Source organism: Lagopus muta, chromosome 1 (genome assembly GCF_023343835.1).
Source record: "Lagopus muta isolate bLagMut1 chromosome 1, bLagMut1 primary, whole genome shotgun sequence".
NCBI lineage: Eukaryota > Metazoa > Chordata > Aves > Galliformes > Phasianidae > Lagopus > Lagopus muta.
In genome coordinates, this window is record NC_064433.1 from 4,157,354 (window position 1) to 4,177,371 (window position 20,018).

Genomic DNA, 20,018 nt, shown 5'->3' on the forward strand with positions numbered 1-20,018 from the left:
TCACAGTAGCTTTTATAAAGAGTCTAAGGTTGCTCCTTTTATCAGTCAAGCAGTCCTCTCAGTTAGAAACCAGCTCTGTGTTCATTCCTCTCAACCCTCTGAGTGGAAGAAAACAGGCTTATGAAGATGTCACTTCATCTGGCCTATGACAGAATGATTTAGACATCCTCTTCTCTCCACCGATCATAAAGAAAAAGCAACAGATGATGCTGAAGCATCATTTCAATGCCCATACAATGCCAAATGAATCTGAACTAACATGTAAAAAACCCAACATACTACCCACAAATCTTCTCTTTCCTAAGACAGTATATACCAGTGACACCAAAGATCTTTCCCCAACTAAATCTCATTTACAACAGAAGTCAGCAGAAAGGAGGGAAGCAGGTAGGGACAAATCCCTGGCACAATCTCCTGGTCTGGCATCCTCAGGAAATCACATCCTGTGACAGACTATCATTTAGTATCTTCACCCTTAAGTTTCTTCAGAGCTCTCCGCTGCCCAGCACCTCATTCTGACAACTCACTACTGCTTCCTGTCTGCCTGCTATACCTCAAGTCTCATAACAAGCATTATTCATCCACTGTAGTTTATGAATATGCTGATGGTAGTGGGCATCAAATGGCCAATTTTATCCGTGATGTCAGAAGTTGAACAACCAGCATTCCTGCCTCTCAAGATCTATCAGATTCCCATATATCCCATGGACATAACCATGACTGGTTACTCCCTGGAATGCAGAACTCAGAAGGGCAAGGATGGGTCAAAGAAAGATCCCTGGGGTAAGACTTCAGGAGGTCAGGACTCAAAAAGAAAATGGAAAGACTCGCACCCAAAGGGTCTTTTCTCAACAAACTCCAGCAAGACAACATCCTAGGATGTGTAATTTTTTTTTAAGTCAATGTCAGCAAGAAGATATATATCCCCAAACTCAGTAACAGTGCTCACTAAAAGGGGAATAGCCAGAGAAATGCCAAGGAGGGGAAAGAGATTCTAAATGAAGACATGAAAGAAATGTAAAAAGCAGTTAAGTCTAGGAGAGGGGAGGAGAAAAATACATAATTTCATCAAATCGAGTCCAATAACAGTTTTAAAGATAAGACAATTGGAAGAAAAAAATTGAAGGGAGTATAGAAGGAAACACAAACAGATAAAAGGAAAAGGAAGATGGAATGGACAAAGAAGTACAAATGCAGTTTAGGCCACTTCTGTATTGATTAACCAAACCTATACAGGCCAAGAGGTTTCAGAGATGGTCAATGAAAAGGTGTTTCTGTGTAACACAGATGCTCTGGGAAATAACTGAGTGAGTGATATTCATGCCCTCCAGCATTCACATCTAATTTAGAAGTGATGGAGAATATCGATTCCCACCTCTCTGAGAAGGAAAACACACACTTCCAAAAAGCATTCAAGACCCCAAGTTAGACCCAAGACCCATGCAGATTTGTAAAACAGCACATATCATAGTAACTTCTCTAAATAAAGTTCAAGGGATAAAAGTCACCTCAGGAACATTCATCCCAAGGAGAGCCATCTTTCTTCCATCGTTAATTCCCATGGAAAAACTTCATCTATTGCACAAGAAGAATGAAGCACGGACCTGGACAATCTGCCCATCTACACAGGAAAATGTGGTGTAGGCCTGCTGTGCCATCTTCTGAGTTGGTTACACACAAGGCAGGTCTTACTTAGATCCTGAATAGCCAAGTTACATCTGGATGAGAAAGACCTACAATGAAGGGACCATAAATATCCCAGAACACTTTCTCCAGCCCAAAGAAATTCCATGGAAGTACACTGCTATCCAAGAGCATGGCCATAGAAAACAGATTGGCAAGAGGTGCTTGGGTGAAGGGAGAGCAAACGGAGCATAAAATATGCTGAGAGATGTCACCTAAATTTTGATTTGGAGAACAGTAAATAGAATTCTAGTGAGTCCTACACTAGGATGCCTAGAGAAAGACCAAGAAGACCTGGACACCAAAACACTACTGCAAGGGGACGGGCAAGTAGGCACATCCTTGGACCACTTCTATCAGCTCTGCTTCTTGATACACAAAGCTACTCTTACTGCACACAGTTTCCTTGGAGGAGAGAGCAACACCAAGCTCGGTTTATTAAATACATTTAATACAGTTTACCTGACCCACTACTTTGAGCCCAAATCAGACGGCTCTTGCTCACAATTTGTGTTCCAGTTAAAACCTGCTGACCAAGCAATGTGAATGCTGGAAAAGAAATGGGTTGCACAAGAATCTTAAAACATATCACGATCATAAAAAACATCACAAAAGAGAACAGCATTTTTACAAGGTTGTTTGGTTTTTTGTTTTTTGTTTGTTTTGGTTTTTTTACCTGCAGGTGGGTCCATTCTGTATTTATTCTCTTGACACCAACCGACTGGTCGAAGTCTGCAATCCAAGTAAAACAACCACTGGTCATAGGATTCAGTCTCCTCCAATCCCACATAGCGAAGGCGTAATCTTCCTCCAACATTTTCAACCACACTAACTATCCAGTACTGAAAGGGATTCTGGGAATCCTGCAGCTCTATTAAGGAATCAACTGTAATGAGGTCTACAGGGTTTTTTCCTCGCAGAGGCTGTTTGAATAGAAGCAAAACTCCTTATTTTAAACTTTATTTGAAGACTTCTCAAGGAAACAGATGACAGCAGAAGATTATTTTTGTTTTTCACACCATCATCCAAGCGATCAGCAAACAGTCTGTTCTTCTTCTATTTTACCCAATGTCTTCCAAGTGCAAATTCAGAAGTAAAACAGAAAACAACAGTTGTGCTAATTTCTAAACCGACATCATCAACAACAACAACAACAAAAGAATAGTCAGAGGTGAAACAGCCCTTAAGGCATATCCACTTGGGAAGCTCCTGAACAATGCAGAGCTCAGTTATACTGAAAGATTTCAAACCAAATTCTCATTGATAGCAGCTGATAGGAACCAACCACAGGATCAGACCCTGCTGTTTATCTAAAAGCTAACTACTTTGGGCATGACACTGAAATTGCCTTCTGGGCACTGATCTTTCCCATCAAAACAATTTGCCTTGCTCCTACCAGAATGTAGAGCAAATTATTCCCACTGTCATGGATGGAAATATCTATGGTGGTTTTGCAACCGTTCGTATGTGTTTAACTTTACACCTTCGAAGTTGCCAACCACAGGCATTAAAACAAATGTGTGGTATTTTTCAGAACAATACCTCTGGGGCTCAGTGATTTTCTTTTGTGATTGTGAGCAACTCTGAGTTGTCAGGCTTTTTCTTGCAAATGTTAGGGTTAGAGCTTTTTATTTTTCTTTCCATTTTTTTTAAAGCAAGTTCCAATTCTTACTCAATTTCTCACTTCTAGAATTTTAAGAACAGCACTAACAATCACTCCACAAGTTGCAAGCATTGCTCCTCAAAGGAAATGTTAAGCACAGGCAAAATATATGAAAAAAAAAAGCACAATCTTTCTTCTCGTGTGATTGTTCCACTTCTTTGTAATTCAACAATATGTACCTTTCACATTTTTTTTTTTTTTTTTTTCATATTAATTCTGCAAATCAGTGTCAGCCCAGGTCAGTTCCTTCTATGGGTGGCTAGAAAAAAAATAAAAGGAGGAATAAGCCTTATTTTCCTTCACAAAAAATCTCTCTTGTATTGACTTATAAAAATATTCAAATTTTGAAGCATACCCAAATTTGACTACACCTCCTTTAAGCCAAAAATACAGGCATCAAAATGAGAATTTGGTAAGAAAAAAAAAAATATTTAAATTGACTAAAACCTTATCACATGTTTAACCAGACCTATGATTATCAGATATTTCTCAAAATAATGTATTCACCATTACAAGCAACTCCTCTACACCTGCACAACCTCTTCAAATATTATTTCATGGAAAAATGCACTCTCAAAATGTAATAATGTAATAGAAATCTACTTAAATTCTTTTTTCTTTTTTTTTTTCTCTCGCACACTGCTTCATTCCAACAAAACATTCTTTAACATCAAACGGTGGTGTAATGATTTACCTTATTACTACAAAACCCTGGCCACAAAAATGTGAATATCGCTTCCCAGATTTGTGTGCTAAATTCTAAGCCAAAGGGCTGTCGCTTACTCCTGACAACTCAATGGCTAAGATTAATAATTGGCTTGCTTGAAATATTAACATTTACCATAATTCAAGAGCTCTTTATATGCATAGCTAGCATGTTAAAAAAAATTTATCACTGCATATTGATTTAACGGTATAAGAACAATCTGCAGCACTCACAAACAGCAAATCTGTCGACAGGGGGGTAACATACATTGCATGACACAGACAGCACTAAGCACATATATCACATACAACACCAGAAGAGGGTGAGAAACTGTTTCAAGTCAAGGCAGTGACTTCTCTCTGCATTTCTGCCTGGGACCTCCTATTTTTGCTGCCTCTAGAATCACAGAATTGAGTTGGAAGGGACTCTTGAGGGCCATCTATCCCAACTCTCTGCAGGGAGGTCCAACTGCAGGAGCACCTACAGCTCAATCAGGTTATAAAAAGCCCCCTCCAACCTGACCTTGGATGGGAACAGAGAAGTTCCTAATAGCACTGGCATGCACCAGAGATGGCTGCCTTCCCAATGGAAAGTAGGATGAGCCCTGCTCCCCCATCGGAAGCTGAAGCTGTGAAATACTAAGATCTCAAGCATGTCCCAGGAGCACATCTCCTTGCAAACATGCTACACAAACCAGCTTCTTTGCTAAATGGATGCATCTGACACAACAGCTCCTTTTTCTTATCCAGTCATCAATGAGCGAGCCCACCACACTCAACTTCCCTGCTAAACCTGACTGCTGTCTTTCAGGGAGCTATCCCTACATGGATGGTTGGACTGGATGATCCTGGAACTCTTTTCCAGCCTTGGAATATTAATATAATTCTATATACACATAAATCTGACAGTGCTCTCCATCAACCTGCCAACACCCATCTCCAATCTGTGGGCATTCTCCTTCACCTCTTGGTATATGAATACCCAAATTTCTAAGCACCTTTCAACCTGAAGGCAAATAAAATACCCCACAACTCAGTCAGAAGCAGAGCCAGCAGAATCAAGGCAACGTCGCTCCTAACTTTTGCACAGCTGTTGGACACACAGATATTGCAAGCGCACAGCCCTACACACGGGGAGCACAAGCACTGGTGCAGCATGCACACCACAAGACAGTATCAGAGAGAAACTGCAATCTAATACATACGCCTTCCAGTAAATTTGCAGGTGCAGTCCGGGCGCCAGTCAGATCATGGATAAGAAACTCTGTCCAGTCCACATATTTCTCTTTGATTGCTGCAAAGGATGAGGGAAGAAAAGAAACACTCAGAGAAGAAGACTGCAATGGACTTTTTGTATACATGTGAGAGAGACTTATCATCTACAGAGACTTATCAGCTGTGAAGTTTCAGGTACAGTTGCAATCCTGATCAGGTAAAAGGATGGTTCATTGTCCAAGCTGCTTGAGCAACCCAGACACAGCCATGTGGTTATACCTCTAAAATGTGGGAAGGTCGTGCTCTGCTGCAGCAACAGGGATTTACTACGGTGTGTCTTAGCATCTCCAAGTCTCCCAATCCAAAATGGCCACAGCTTGTGTAACTACTATGACTATATACTAGTTTCCTGCTTCCCATGTAGGCTTAGAAATGCTTTATAATGTCTCTTTTTTTTTTTTCAATGGTGATCTGAGAGAAAAAAAAACTGCTCAAACTTTTCAGTTCCTTGACAGGCCTTGATAGGCTCTTTCCCCCTGAAAGCAGAAAACTCAAGCCTGAGATTACTGTACATTAGTCATCGAGTCCACACACTTGTAAGAAGCCTTAAATTATTGACCACGAACTTCTATTTCATTTTAAAAATATTTTCAGTCATTTTTCAGCTAAATGCTGTAAGTGTGCTACTTCAGGATCTGTGTCAACAGAGTTACATAAGATTTAACTAAAAACATACAAATGCTGCCTCTGGTTTAGATCTGGATTCAGATTTTGGGTCAATTATTGTTGAAATCAGTGGAACATTGAATACTCAAAAGCAATTCAGCAAATCTCAGCTTCAGAGATTCAGACATCTCTTTGAATACATTGTACATTTGCAAACCCAGCGATCAGATTTTAATTCCACCTGTCTATAAATGGGAATTAAATTACATCAAAAACATTTTGATTTCCCCCCTAAAAACTTATCTACATGTTTATACAAGTAACAGTGATATAGATATGTTAATCATACCTACAGCAACAGAAGGGAAAAATCACAACCATTTGAAAATTATGATATTAGTTCTGAACAAACAACTGGTTTAAAGACTGCTATTCCATAGGGGAGACCAGGAAGGGCTGTACATCAACCTGCACAGCTCCAAAATAATTACATTACAGCAGCCCTTGCATTTTGCTCAGGAAAAACTTGAGTCCTTGCTTAACACTTTAGAGAAATGCTGTGTTAGTCAAGCAAGAGCAACCCAATTAAAGCACCCTGCACACAAATCAGGACAAGATTCCTGAACAGTTAAATACAGTGACTTCTCAGCTCTTCTCAAAGATGTCAATGCTCCAGCAACACACAGTCTGAGGTTACGGACTCCACGTGAAGTATGAGCAGGTACAGGAGTGCTTCAAGTAACTCAACTCCTCAGGAAGCCCCAACACTCCCACAAAAATTGCTCCTTTAGATCACATGGATCACAGCCCGGGCATGAACCTGAGCTGAGATCTCATACCGAGCTGATGAAGCTCGGTACCATTCTGCAGATGTGCACCCAGCACACAGGTGTTCATCGGTGGTATTCAATCCGTGAGCACCTAGCAAATACTCACTGCCTTTGGGAGAGAAGTAAAACACAACCCCAAGCTGTCTAGCAGCAAATATCCCCCAAAAAGTAGCTATTCCCTTCCACAAACACATTCCAGAGACCTCGAAATGAGAATGAGATTCAATTATAATCCAGCACACACCAAGGCTGGCAATACTCACACTGATCCTTGCAAGGCTCCTACAGACATCACCTTCATTTACATGATATTGCCACAAAAGGAGAAAAAATGCTTCATGCTTGAGCATGTTTCTTGTTTGGGTATTTGGCACACCTGAATTTAGTCTAAGATTCAAATCATAGCCTAAATACCTTATGCAATCCACACAGCTGGCTATGGCAAATGGTAGAATCCATGCCCAGCAAATCTTACTTACTGAACTGTGCTCCTTCCCCAAAAGCCAGTTCTCCTAATGTAACTCAAACCACGTATTTATATGTGCATTTAGATATATTTAAAGTCAGCAAACTTTAACGTGCTGGTCACAAGCATCTACAAAATAACAATTAAGCCAGTCTGGAACTGCTCTAAATCTTTTGCAGCACCAATTCTGTACGATTTCCAGGAGATTTTTTTACCTTTATATTATCTAAGATGAAGGAATAGCCTGAGAACAAATGGTTTTTACATGGTGCTTTCACTCTCAACACTCACACTGCACACACCTCATCAGTTCCTGTTCACCTAAATTACAACAATAAACAAGCTTAATGTTGGCATCAGTGAGAAAACAGTAATTGCCATAATGAATGGGACTGGAGTTCTTCATTCAGACTTATGCAAAATGCACTGGGTGCATCAGAGAAGGGTGCAAAACTGAACTTCATTTTGGCTCCTGCCCACAAAGTTGTCAGCCGAATTTTTAATGCCAGAGCATCATTACTAAGGCATGGCAAACGTGATAAAAAAAGTAAAAAAAAAAATTAAAAAAAAAACCCTGCAACTTCAGTTCAAAGTTTCAAAGCTGGCAGAAGGGAAGAAAAATAGTCAGCATTTTAAAAGTTGACAGCAGATTTCAGAAGCCTCCATTTTCCAGATGCCCAATTCGAGATGTCTCAGCAATGTCGGATTCACAGATCTTGCTGCCTGCCAACACCTCTGAGAGAAACACTTTGTCCTCTCTAAGACTTGAACCTCACAGCTTTTGGAGGCCTAAATAAAATGGGGACCCTATCAACCTTTGAATCTCAATTACAGGTTTCTGAAGTTCGAAAGCAACAAGATGATCTGTGTATTCAGACAAAACAGACTCAGCTGAAAAACATGCTACCCCCAGTTTCTAAGTGGTTGCAGAACCAGTGTGCAGTGCTTTGCTTCATTTTAATCTTCTTTTGCATTGCAAATAAATGTAAAAAGAACAGACTAACAGACTGCACTGGAAGTTTCAGAAAGAGGGCTCTGCACATATTTTCTGTGCCTGTAGAGCATGATCAGGATTCTCAGTTCTGCAGTGAAAATCACTACAATGCAAATACTAATATCTAGTAGTAATGAAGTGAATCTGAATCATCATGAGTTCTGCAAAAGCCTTTGAGGAGCAAGCAAAATGTTAAACAAGAATATTCAAACAAACAAAATCTACAGGGTAAATGAGAATAGCTGGCAGTATAATGCACGGGTGCCCACCCTGAGCATCCATCTCAGGAAACAATGGTGCTTCTCTGGTGCATCTATCCCAGCACCTGTCAACTGGAGCACTGATTTTAAATTGCTAATTCACACTTCAGCTTATTAGCTATAGGAAAAATACCCAACAAAATCTCTCCTACTGCAGATGTGCTGGAAGAACTCTGCTTTTAGAGCCTATCTTCAGCTAGCTGGCCAGTTGGTGAGACAGGATGGTGGATGGGACAAAGGACCATAGAATGATTTAGGTTGGAAGGGATCTTAAAGATCATTGAGCTCCAGCCCCCTGCCATGGACAGGGTTACCCAATCACCAGATCAGGCTGCCCGAGGCAAAAATATTTTTTTCCTTTTTTATAAAAATAGTCAGGAGTGGTCCACTGGGCTCAGACATCTGTATTTTCTCTTCTTTTCAATGGATCCATCTTCCAAGAAGACCTCTTTGGAGGACCTTCTGAGGAGAGGGAAAAACAAATTAAATAAAGCAAAAGAAACCTCATCATTAAATACCTTCAAATGGATTCATTTCATGCAGAGAGGCAAGCTGTTGTACCAACACCAAAAGCCACAAAGAACAACACGGTTGCTGAAATTGCAGCAATTTATAACTGCGCAGTTGTCCTCATGCTAATTCATTCCACTCTGGTTCTTACAGAGCTGTGCAGACTCGAAAGTTGACCAGAAATCCTCATAGTTGTTATAAAGTCTTTGGTACTTCTATGTGGATGATATGGGTTTAAACATTTTTGCAATCAGAGGAGACCATGAATCTGTAAGGATTTTATCAGTGAATTAAATTCCTTCCAAGCAGAGATGAGTACTCTTTGCACATCCATCCCTCCCCCTCACAAGGCACAGCTCGTTTGTCATGATGGCACCTTGGAAAGTGACTGCTGTCCACATCACCACAGGAAACCCAATACGCCCAATGACAAGAAAACATTTGAGATATCTTAATTGTATTGGGGTAACTTTGGAAGTGATAGTCTAAGCAGCAATAGCTTCCTTGATTAAGGCACACGTAATAGTCACAACTGGGTAGTCCACAGAGCTTAAGGCTTTGGTGCTCTATGAGGACAGAGATTGACCAAGAGTTCCAATAATACTACGAGAAACAGACCCATCTTAGTGCCAGTCCCACGGTCCTGTGTGGGGTTGTTTGAGAAGAGAAACAAGGAAGATGAAGCTGTGCAATGGTCTGAGGCCCCAGGGACCAAGTGCCATCAAATGTATCACTAGGGAAATGATTCAAAAGAAGCAGAGAGAGGATAGCAGAAAAAAGACTTGACTTAGTGTTCCCACTGATGCAAAGGCTTCAGCATGGGCTAAACTGAAAGATTAAACAATATACATCAGAGAGGAGCCAGGCAATGCTCTTGTCATGGGAAAAGCTCAAGAGTTTGCATGATGTCAGACACAGTACAGCCCAAATGCCAGGCAAGCATGATACCAAGTGACATTCCAAAAACGACAGTGCTCTCCTAACTGCTGTTCTTTCCAGGTTTAGGAGGTGACATCACAACCCTCTTCGGAACAGCATCTTGTGCACGCAGATGTGCCTGCTCCCTTTGGGTTGGGCCCAGTTCATCTTGGAGCCAGCATGGGTGTGCGGGTGGATGCTTTCACATCTCTGTGGTTCCAAAGCCAAAGGCTTTAAAAAACATCTTCCTGCAATCAAAAAGATACAGAACCACATGCCTTAAAGCAATGCAGCCCCAAAATCAAGGCCAGATCTGCACACTGCTTGGCTGAGGCATATTCCTGCTCTGCTTCAGTCTCTGTAGCACGCTGGAGACAAATACAAAACCATCCTGCCTCCCTCAATGAAAAATACTCATTTAAGAGACCAGCTTCTAGTTTGGTCTGTATTACAGAAGATTCTTAAATTAGAAAGAAGAAGGACCCTTCCACATTAAGATTCTATTTATTTGTGATGAAGCAACAGTACAGGTTATAAAACCAAGCTCCCTTCCTCGGGACTGAACTCCATAAAAAAAGGACTGCACCCAATATCCAACAAATATTCTTCCCATCAATCATTCATTCCATTGCGTTCCCTGCTTGATTCATCTTGTCCCCAACCTCATTTCTTATGTCCATTCCTCTCCTCACCTTTCAGCTCCCTGCCATTTTCTCACTTTTACTCATTCATCTCATTTTCCTGACCAAATGACTGTAGGTCGCCAACCCAAAAGCCAACCTCAACACTGCTGCAACACGCTCATTACTTAATGTGCAAAGGACATTCAGGACCACATGCCAAGCACTAGATTCTCCCCGTTTTTCACTATTAGCAGCTCAAAAATGGCCCCTTCCCTTTGTATTGTGCATGTTGACCTCAAAAGCCACACAAACAGAGGGCAAAAAGTGCACAGCACTGCAAACCCTGCATCACCACCTTCCCCATAATTGTGCTAACCATGCACCCGAGAACCAAGACGGCTGCTTCCATCCTCTGCTCATTCAAGCACGTAATGTCTGTGCCCTGCTATAGCCACAGTGTATAATGGGTTCAGATTTATCTGTCTCTCTAGAGAAATAAGAGATTAAAAGAACATTTACAGTCCCATGAAAGCACTGAGCCATAGGCACTCCATACAATGTGTATGAGATACTGTTATCGCATTACCAACTCTAGGGATTTTGTCTAGTCTGTAATAGTTGCTCTTTTTCATAAAGCCACTTCTCCTACAGTCACGGGATCATACAAAATCTTCATTTTCTACTTTCCTTTTTTTTTTTTTTCTTTTTTTCTTTTTTTCTTTTTTTTTCTTTTCCTCTAAGAACAAAGCACTGCAGAACATGGGGGAAAAAAAAAAACAAAACTGAAATCAGAAAGACTGGCAGGAGCAAGAATTTGAATTGACACATTGTTGAACAAATACCTCGCTGGATTACACCACCAATATAAGCTAGCTCTCCAACAACCTTTACACATCCCATGGACATTTTTACTCTTCTCAGCTCCAAGGGAAGACATAAGAAGCAGAAGCAGTGTGCTTCCACTAACCAGGGATCACTGAGAATACAGAATGTCATTACTTCAAAATAATTTTCGCATTCAGTACACCTGCACCTTGACCATTCCTACAAACATGGTAGCCAGTAAATGGCAGAGGACCCACAGCACTGGGTAAGATGCTGGAATAATGGGCCAAAGACACGTTCAAATCTGAATCAGCAATTCTATATGTTAAGGAACAAGGTAAATACTTATGCCAAACCTACACGTTGAGTAGGTACATGGAAGTAAAGAGAAAACCTACCAACCTACCTGAGAGGACCTGGGCTTCTGCCACCAGTAACATGGTACAAGACAAGTAGTAGCATCAAATTATGCTTATGTTTTGTTCTAACTAAGAAAAAAATCTTTATACAACAACAATTAAGTAAATAAATAAATAAAATTTGTGCATTATTTTTATTTTCCTTACCCAGAATCACAAGCAGCGTGTCAATATCTCCCCTAGAGAATCCCCACTGGTCCCCATTAACATCTAAACATCTGAGTTTCAGTTTTCTGAAGAAGGAAGAGAGTCTTAAACAGCTTTATAGAATGGTTTTAAATCTTCAGGATAAATCTGCTAAGTGACACCACTGTCATTGTGGTAACTATCATTAAAAATTTACATCCTTCTGAGGAATTGAATGAAAAAAACTGGTTAACAAGAGGAACTATAATCAGACAAGAACCAGGCAATTCTTATCACCCCAGTACAAAGCCAGCTAAAACATCAGCATTTCATGAACAGTAAATTTCTCAAACAAGTATTTCAAGACATTCAAAAGTTTACACATAGATAATACAGAACTGCAGTTTTCAAAAAAGAGCACGCTGCAAAAAAGAAAGAAAAAAGAAACTTGTCATCTTGATATTTTAAAAATTACTGTAATATATTTGATGAAATATTTATTTTTTTATAAAGGTCTGAACACAGAAGTTGTAAGCACGTTACAAAGGTCTAAATGATAGAGTCAAAATGAGATGTCATTATATCAAAACAACATAGAACACTCAAACAATTTGTTTAGACTTCACCCATCAAAACAATTTGTCAAAACTGACACGTTCCTACAAAATATTATCATTTTGATAAAACAGTATTTTGACAGAAAACAGCTGAATCCTAACATTTTCAGTCAGCTTGCTGAACTACACATCCCTGAGAACCAAACTGGAGGTGGAAATGGGTGGGGATGGTTGCCCTGCCCAAGCATCTTCCTGTGCCTCCAAGCAAAAGGCTCAGGTTGTGTCTACTCTTCCTGACCCATCTCCAAGTCCTTCATGGTAAGCAACATCCTCAGCTGTATCCTACAAAGCCCAGCACAAGGCTCCCTCTGAAATAAAGTAAAATTTCAAAAGCTAGTAGTGGTTTTGTGACATTTTCCATTTTTTGTTCCTTCGTGGGCTCCCTGGAAAAAATCAAATGTGGCTGGAGATGCCTTCAAAAAGCTTTCTCATTTAAAGCTTTAAACAATCTACTGTTCTCCCAACGGCAGAGTTCTGTGGTTTGAATCAAATCACAAAATGATGAAACTGCAGGGCCCGAAAAGAAAAAAGAAACCACACATGAAAAGCTGTTGATCTCATTTCTTAATGATGCAGCCTTACATTTCAAGGGATAAAAACTTCAGAGCTCAGACACCTCCTTCTAGACACCTGTCTCAAAAAACGAAAGCCTTCAAAGAAAATATTACATAGGGGATTTTCATGGAAAAAAAGGAAGCTACAAGCAACTGTATCAAACAACACACATGTTCAAAATACATTCCTGGAATCAGCAGTACATCATGGTCCCATTCATACGCATTCATAGCAGGCCCATGGATGAAAGGGTGATAACTACAATGGAATGAGTCACTCTTGTGCACTGCTGAAGGATGATGGTTTAAGCTACCGATTGATCTCCTAGCTCTTACAGCTCTCAGTTATCTAATCACCCTTTAAAAATAAAACTTTGAAAAGGTATACATTTCAAATTAATCTTCCTTGTTTAGACTGCGTGAGCTATTTCATGTGGTGACAATATTTTGTATTCACTTTCTAATTCTCTCCCAAACCTCTGGCAAGCTCCATTTTTCACGCTACTGAAAACTACACAATTCCCATTTCTAATATCCACGCTGCACTTTTTATGATTTTGACCCAAGAAGAGGTCAACGTGCAGACTTTAACCTTTGTTTACACAATTCTGCATGCAAGAGCATTCTTCAATTAGAAAAAGAAGTAAAAATGAAGAAAGGCATGAACATTTCATGTGCTTTACACTCTCACCCTTACCACGCAGTTATACTGAATTTCAGTACACTGCAACGGCTATCTTTCTTGCTACCATTCAAGGCATCCAGAAATGATCCACTTGCACTCTGTTAGTCAAAGCAAGAAAAATCTTACGGAAAAAAAACATCTCATTCTTCACAGAAGACTTTAATTCGTAACATCATATTTCAGTCCTTCACAGACATAGCATTCCCGTTGGGTTTCTCTAATCCTTAATTAACTATTCTCTTTATAACAATAAAAAAAAGCAACGGGTGGCTTGGGAGTTGCTGCTCATTTTTGTAGCTCGCTCTGGTCTGTGCTATGTGCCCAATTCAGCTGTGGGAACTATCAGAGGGAGAAGAAGTGGATGTAGGATGCTACAGGAGAAAAGTGTGCATGCGCAGATGGGGCAAGTGAATGCTATCACTCTGAAGTTATTTTTCTGAATGACACCAAGATCTTACAGAAATCATTCCATTTACTCACTGCAGCCTCAGAAATGTGCTGTTCAGCACACTGTGGTTTTGCCATGCAGGAGACGGTGGAGTCACCATTTCTGGAGGCATTCAAGAAAAAGGTAGACATTGCACTGAAGGACATGGGTTAGTGGACATGGTGGGGATGGGTTGATGGTAGACTAGATGGTCTTAGTGGTCTTTTCCAACCTTAATTCTAAGAAAAAGCTGGCAGAAGGGTTGCCGCCAGCCACTGCTGAGGCATTTCCATGCAGCAAGCTCAGTTGCCTCAACTTCAAATACAACACTACAAACATTCTTCTTCAGAACCAACAGTGATGGCTTTCTGCTTACAGTGTTCAAGATCAGAAGACTTGCCTAATAAATCCCAACAACAACATGGTCACCCTTGTGTCATTAACCTGTACAGCTTGCCTTGATTGACTGAATGGTCTCAGCTACCCATCCTGCATGCAAGCAAGTAAATGATCTACTCTAAGTACTGTGATTAATTACTCTCCCTTACTTAAAAAGTCAATATCCCCCTTGCTCTGGATTGCTTAAAATAAAATTAAAAAAAAAAAAAAAGGAATAAAAAGGAGGAGCATGTTGATAATGAGAAGTGGCTCTGCTCTCTGAAAGTGGCATTATCCATCAATTCCAATGAGATTAAGTACATTAAGGACAGAAATAAATTTCTGTCAATTCATCAATTCTGTTTGTACTAAAATCATAGGACCATTTGATTTGGAAGGGATCCCTAAAGGTCATCTAGTCCAGCTCCCCTGCAATGAACAGCAACAGCCCTTCTCTGTAACATGACTTCACATGAATAGCAATGCACTACCAAAGACCACTGGGAAGCAGCATGGCTCTCCCTTGGGAAAATGGGAACTACTGCCATCCAGCATCAATAGGTTGGTATTCAATGATTCAGCTTTTTCACTCATTTGCAGTGAGTAAACTTATTTTTATAGTATTTTTACATTAACTTCATCTGGAATGCTGTTCTGAAACCTTGTCATCTAGGTTAGGCACCAAACAACAGAAACAGCTCCATTACACTGCCACAAATCAGGAAAGGCAGCTGCCTGGCAACTTCCTTGGGAACACCGAAGTTCCTTCAGAGGAACATTTTAATTTGGGTCACTTACCTGTTCTCTTGTATCTGCAGGTACAAAGGCTGATTATTCTGATTTTGCCACAGGACCCAACAGATTAGAAGAAGAATGTTTTACCTTTTGAATACCTATGTAATAATTAGGAGGAAACCTGCTTTATGACCACAAAAGTTACACAGGCTTCTGCAAAATTTCTTGCCTTTGCTCTTATCTAAACAGTGCCTTTGTGCCCTTTTTATGCACAGCAGTAACACTGCTCTCTGCTCAATTCAATTCCGGGTAGAAGGTAACTAATCTCATTTAGAAATTAACCAGGAATGGCTCACTTAAATGGTCTCATACGTGTATATACACAGATAGAGCTGCTGCGAAGCATTTTTGAAAGCCAGGCAAAGCCCAGAATTTGAAAGCTCTGAACAAACCATATAACCATGGGGGTTCCTCATCATTAGTATCAATGTCCATTAGGGTGACAGCTCACTGTGAAAATAAGCATCCAAACTCCATGATTCTTGCCACTTAACCCCAAGCCTCCACACGCGTTCCTTGATTACTTTTTCCTCTGCTTGCATTAAGTGCTGTGCTCAATGCACAGAAGAGATGTTTCATGCAAGATGAGAGCTCCAACTCCCAATCTTCAGACCTAGGAGTCTTAATGAATGCTTTGTCAAATCAGGAGTTTGGGAGCATCCAGGGTCATGGGGAACCTGGTATGTTGATTGTAATTTTGAAATCCATTTTTATCCCACAGAGATTAAAAAAAAAAAAAAAAAAAAAAAAGATAAGAACTCTGTTTTCCAGGCAAAATCAGCACCTTAACAACGGTGCACACAAGTGGCCCAAAGCAGATGCTCAGCTGTTCGTTTCTTCTAAGCTTTATCTGAGTGAGAAGTAGGACGTGAAGTCATCTTTGCACAGATAATTTCTAAAGTCCGGATTTCTAAGTTCCAGCAGTCACTGGGGAGAACAACATTCCTGTTGCTTGCCCATCAACACTGATTAAGCATGCATACAGAACTTTGTATTCTTTCTGTGCATTCATTCCAGAAGAAGAACAAGGAAAGAGAAGAAACATTAATTCACAAAGCTAACTGTTGTAGTTTTTGGATTCATCCCCAACCAAGTTAGATCCGGAACCAACAGCCATGAAGTCATCAGCTTGCTTCACACCCAGTTAGCATCTCTGTCCACCATGAGGCATGCAGTGGACCATGTCATCAGTACTACAAGTTATAATGGGACTCTCACATAATTACACAAGTTCACTCTGATGTTAGAAAGTGAAGCTTGTGGAGGAAGGGAGATTTGGGGGCCACCTGTTCTAGATGGTAAATACTACCTCCTTGACTTGTCTTTGCAAGTGAACACGAGGCATTTTTACATCCTGTCCTGTCCCTTCAGGATCTTATACTCCAGTCTCAAACGGGTAACCTGAAAGTTATGGGTCATTCTGTAAGTGGATGACATTGCAATGTAAATATTGCACCCAAGGCTCTGACCTTACGCCTTCAAACTCTGCCCAATTATCTCATGTACTAAGTGCCTTTTCTCACTCCCTAGTCCTGCAGCTGCGTTCTGAAGGCTATTCTTTGGAGACAGCTCTGTAAAATGAAACAAATTTACAGCAGTACAATGTTCTTAAATAAAAAACAAATCAGTGTGGTGCATGATCACCTCTTCTTCTCCAGCAACACCAACAGCCTACAGCAAATATCCACTATGAAGAAGGCATCAAAACACAGAAGCACATATATACACAGACCCCCATGTCCAAAAAATCTATTCTACATTTATTTTTTTTTCTCATTTCCAATTTGCTACAGAAAGATGGGAATTAACAGAGATAACATTTGCAGTTCACTATATGCATTGCTGCCCAGAGAGATTGTGAAGTCTCCTTCTATGAAGACATTCAAGACCCATCAGGACACCTACCTGTGTGACCTACTGCAGGGAACCTGCTTTAGCAGAGGGGTTGGACTCGATGATCTCTTGAGGTCCCTTCCAACCCCCGTGATTCAGTGATTGTATTGGTTAAAACAAAAACAGAAACAAACAAAAAAAGAGAGATGCCTTGATTATCTTAAGTGAGAAACATCCCTTAAAAAAAAAAAAGCTTTGTTTACTGGTTACAGCAATAGACTATGAGGAGACTGCTGAATTTACTTCTCTCTTACCAAATTCACAAGAAATGCATGAAAGCAGGAAAATAGCCAAAAGACTGTTTCTTACTTAGCCTTTCTGCCTTTAGATGTTACAAACCTCAATTTGTCTCACCCTACACCTATCTTTAGATACAAAAAAAAAAAAATCTACAATATTTACCTGAAATTTAAGTATCTAGACTCATGCTGTCTGAGATTACCAGGTGCTGAGGCTACAGACAGGTGAAACATATCCCTGACTGGATGGCCACAGACTAGCAGTCTTCAAATTGTACCTTCCCTTAAAGACTGTTTGCAGCCTGGACCACAACCCAATGAACACATCAGAGACAAGAAGCAGAGCAAAACCTTGAATAAAAATTTTCTGGACTCATGCAGGAGGCTGGTGATGCTGTGTTCAAATCAGCAAGGAACAGTGCTACAAGGTAGAAACAGAAAACAAGGAGGCGCTAGAATGAATTTAAGGACTTGCTTGCAGTTTTCTGCAAATCACAGAATCATTAAGGTTGGAAAAACCACTCAGATCACCTCAGCCACCTGTCAACCCATCCCCACCATGCCCACTAACCATGTCCCTCAATGCCACATCTCCACATTTCTCAAACTCCTCCGAATGGTGACTCCACCACCTCCCTGTGCAGCTTGTGTGAATACCTCACCGCTCTTCTGGAGAATAAACTTTTCTTAATATCTGATTATATATTAATAACCTGAACCTCTCCTGGCACAATACACAGTGCACAGCAGAACAGCTTCCTGAGTTCAGCAAAGCTTTCTCTGGATCCATTTTCTCTATCAACTCCAGCATGCTGGAAAGTGCCAGCATTTTTATGCCATAACCCTAAAACACTGTATTTCCCACATTTCTTCAAACATTCCCAAAAGTGACAGTGCAGAGAAAAAAAGTGTGGGTTTGTTTTTTTTTCTTCAATACAAACACAGGAGGCAGATTCTCTGCTTCACATCACAAAATAAACCATCAATCAGAAAGTGTGTTAGCACATCCTGAGGCCAATGTACTTGTTTCATTTTGGCTTTTTTTTTTTTAATTATTATTATTATTATTCTTTTGTGATCAAAATGAAACAGGAAGGAGAACACAGACAGAAAAAAAGACGGGAATTCTGAAAAAGAGCTTTCCAGTATCATGTAATAGCAACAGAACTGACCCAGAAACTGGATTCTGGGTTTGATGAAATGCTCTTAAATTCCCCATCAGAAAAATATTTTATAGGACCATCACTTAAATCTCTGCAGCACTTAACAGCTACCTGCACAGGATGCAGGAGCATATGGTCTGCTTCAAGAAGAAAGCCCCTTCCGTGTTGACTGGGAGCCCACATTATCATGTGCAATGAGAGAAAAATTACATGCAAGTCACAGCTGGTTTGGGATCATGCTGGTGCTCACATCTGCTCCTAGCAGCTTCCCAAGCTTGCTATATGCATGTTCCTTATAAGCAAACTCAATGACAGCATTAGCGGAGCATATGAAGGGATGCTCTGCTGAAGATGTGACACTGGATACGTTGGTTTGTCCTTGCCCTAAATGATCATACAGAAAACCCCTGAAGTCTTCTCAGTTCTAGCAGACATAAATTAACCTTCAACCTGATCAAAAAGATCCATTGAAGGAAATGTGCTCGCTCACTTAAGTGTGCTACGGCTCAAATCCCTTGTCCTATTTACCCTTCCCTGCTCCTACAGCAGTGTGCAGAAAGTCACCTCCTTCTCTGATACAAAGGACAAAAGGCTGTGCCATGCTTGGACTATAAATTATAGTTTTTAATTTGCTTGTTTTGGTTTGTTTGCTTGCTTTTAAGTCTTCACAGACATCTCCAAGGGTAGCTATTTAAGCCTGTTGATGTTTTACATCTTACATCAACACGTTAACTATCTACACTTAGTCCTGCTTAGTCTGAGATGATGTTTCCACCCCATAATTCCTCTGGGGGAAATTGCAGGAGACTGGGGAAGGGAAATTAGGCACAATTACCCAGAGTAGCCACTTAAAGTCTTTCAATTGCCATTTTTAAAGATGACTCTATAAAAATGCTTTCAGCTGGACATTCAGTTGACTGTGTCATGTGCTTTGCATCCTGTGTTGTTTTTTCTGGGTCAATCTCTTGATTTTTTTAATGGTTTTGGGGCTTTCTAGCTCCACAGTCTGATAGCCCATGCAGAAAGATGCATGACAGTAGAAGATAACCCAAAATAGACACTGATGGATATTCAAGGCATGCAGAGCTACACATCAGAGCCTACGAGTGAGGCACACATCTCAGAGGCACACACTTCATTTCTTCAATACAGACATTTCAGTTCCTTCAGTGATAACTCATCACATCTATAAGCAGGGATGTTTGGCAGCAGATTCCCAGCCATTCAACGTTTTCTTCTGTAGTTGTACAGTTTGCAACAAACAGTTGGATGATGTCAAATGATGGCTTCAACATAAAGGCCCAGTGCTCCTAAAACTGTCTCCTCAACCAAATTTTTATTTAGGAGCCTCATCAGGACCTTAG

At 40.4% G+C, this 20,018-nt stretch overlaps 1 protein-coding gene across 2 annotated transcripts in view; it reads right to left on the minus strand.

Annotated features, from left to right (window-relative positions):
- Window positions 1-20,018, minus strand: part of SFMBT2 (Scm like with four mbt domains 2) — a 114,288-nt gene that overhangs the window by 60,596 nt on the left and 33,674 nt on the right. Inside the window, exons 5-6 of one of the 2 annotated variants that reach the window (XM_048933807.1) lie at window positions 5,257-5,345; window positions 2,360-2,606 (exon numbers count right to left, since the gene is read on the minus strand). In XM_048933807.1, coding sequence (XP_048789764.1) covers window positions 2,360-2,606; window positions 5,257-5,345 — 336 coding nt within the window. Of the gene's footprint in view, window positions 1-2,359; window positions 2,607-5,256; window positions 5,346-20,018 lie in introns of those variants that run through there. The other variant, XM_048933808.1, reaches the window with a different exon arrangement.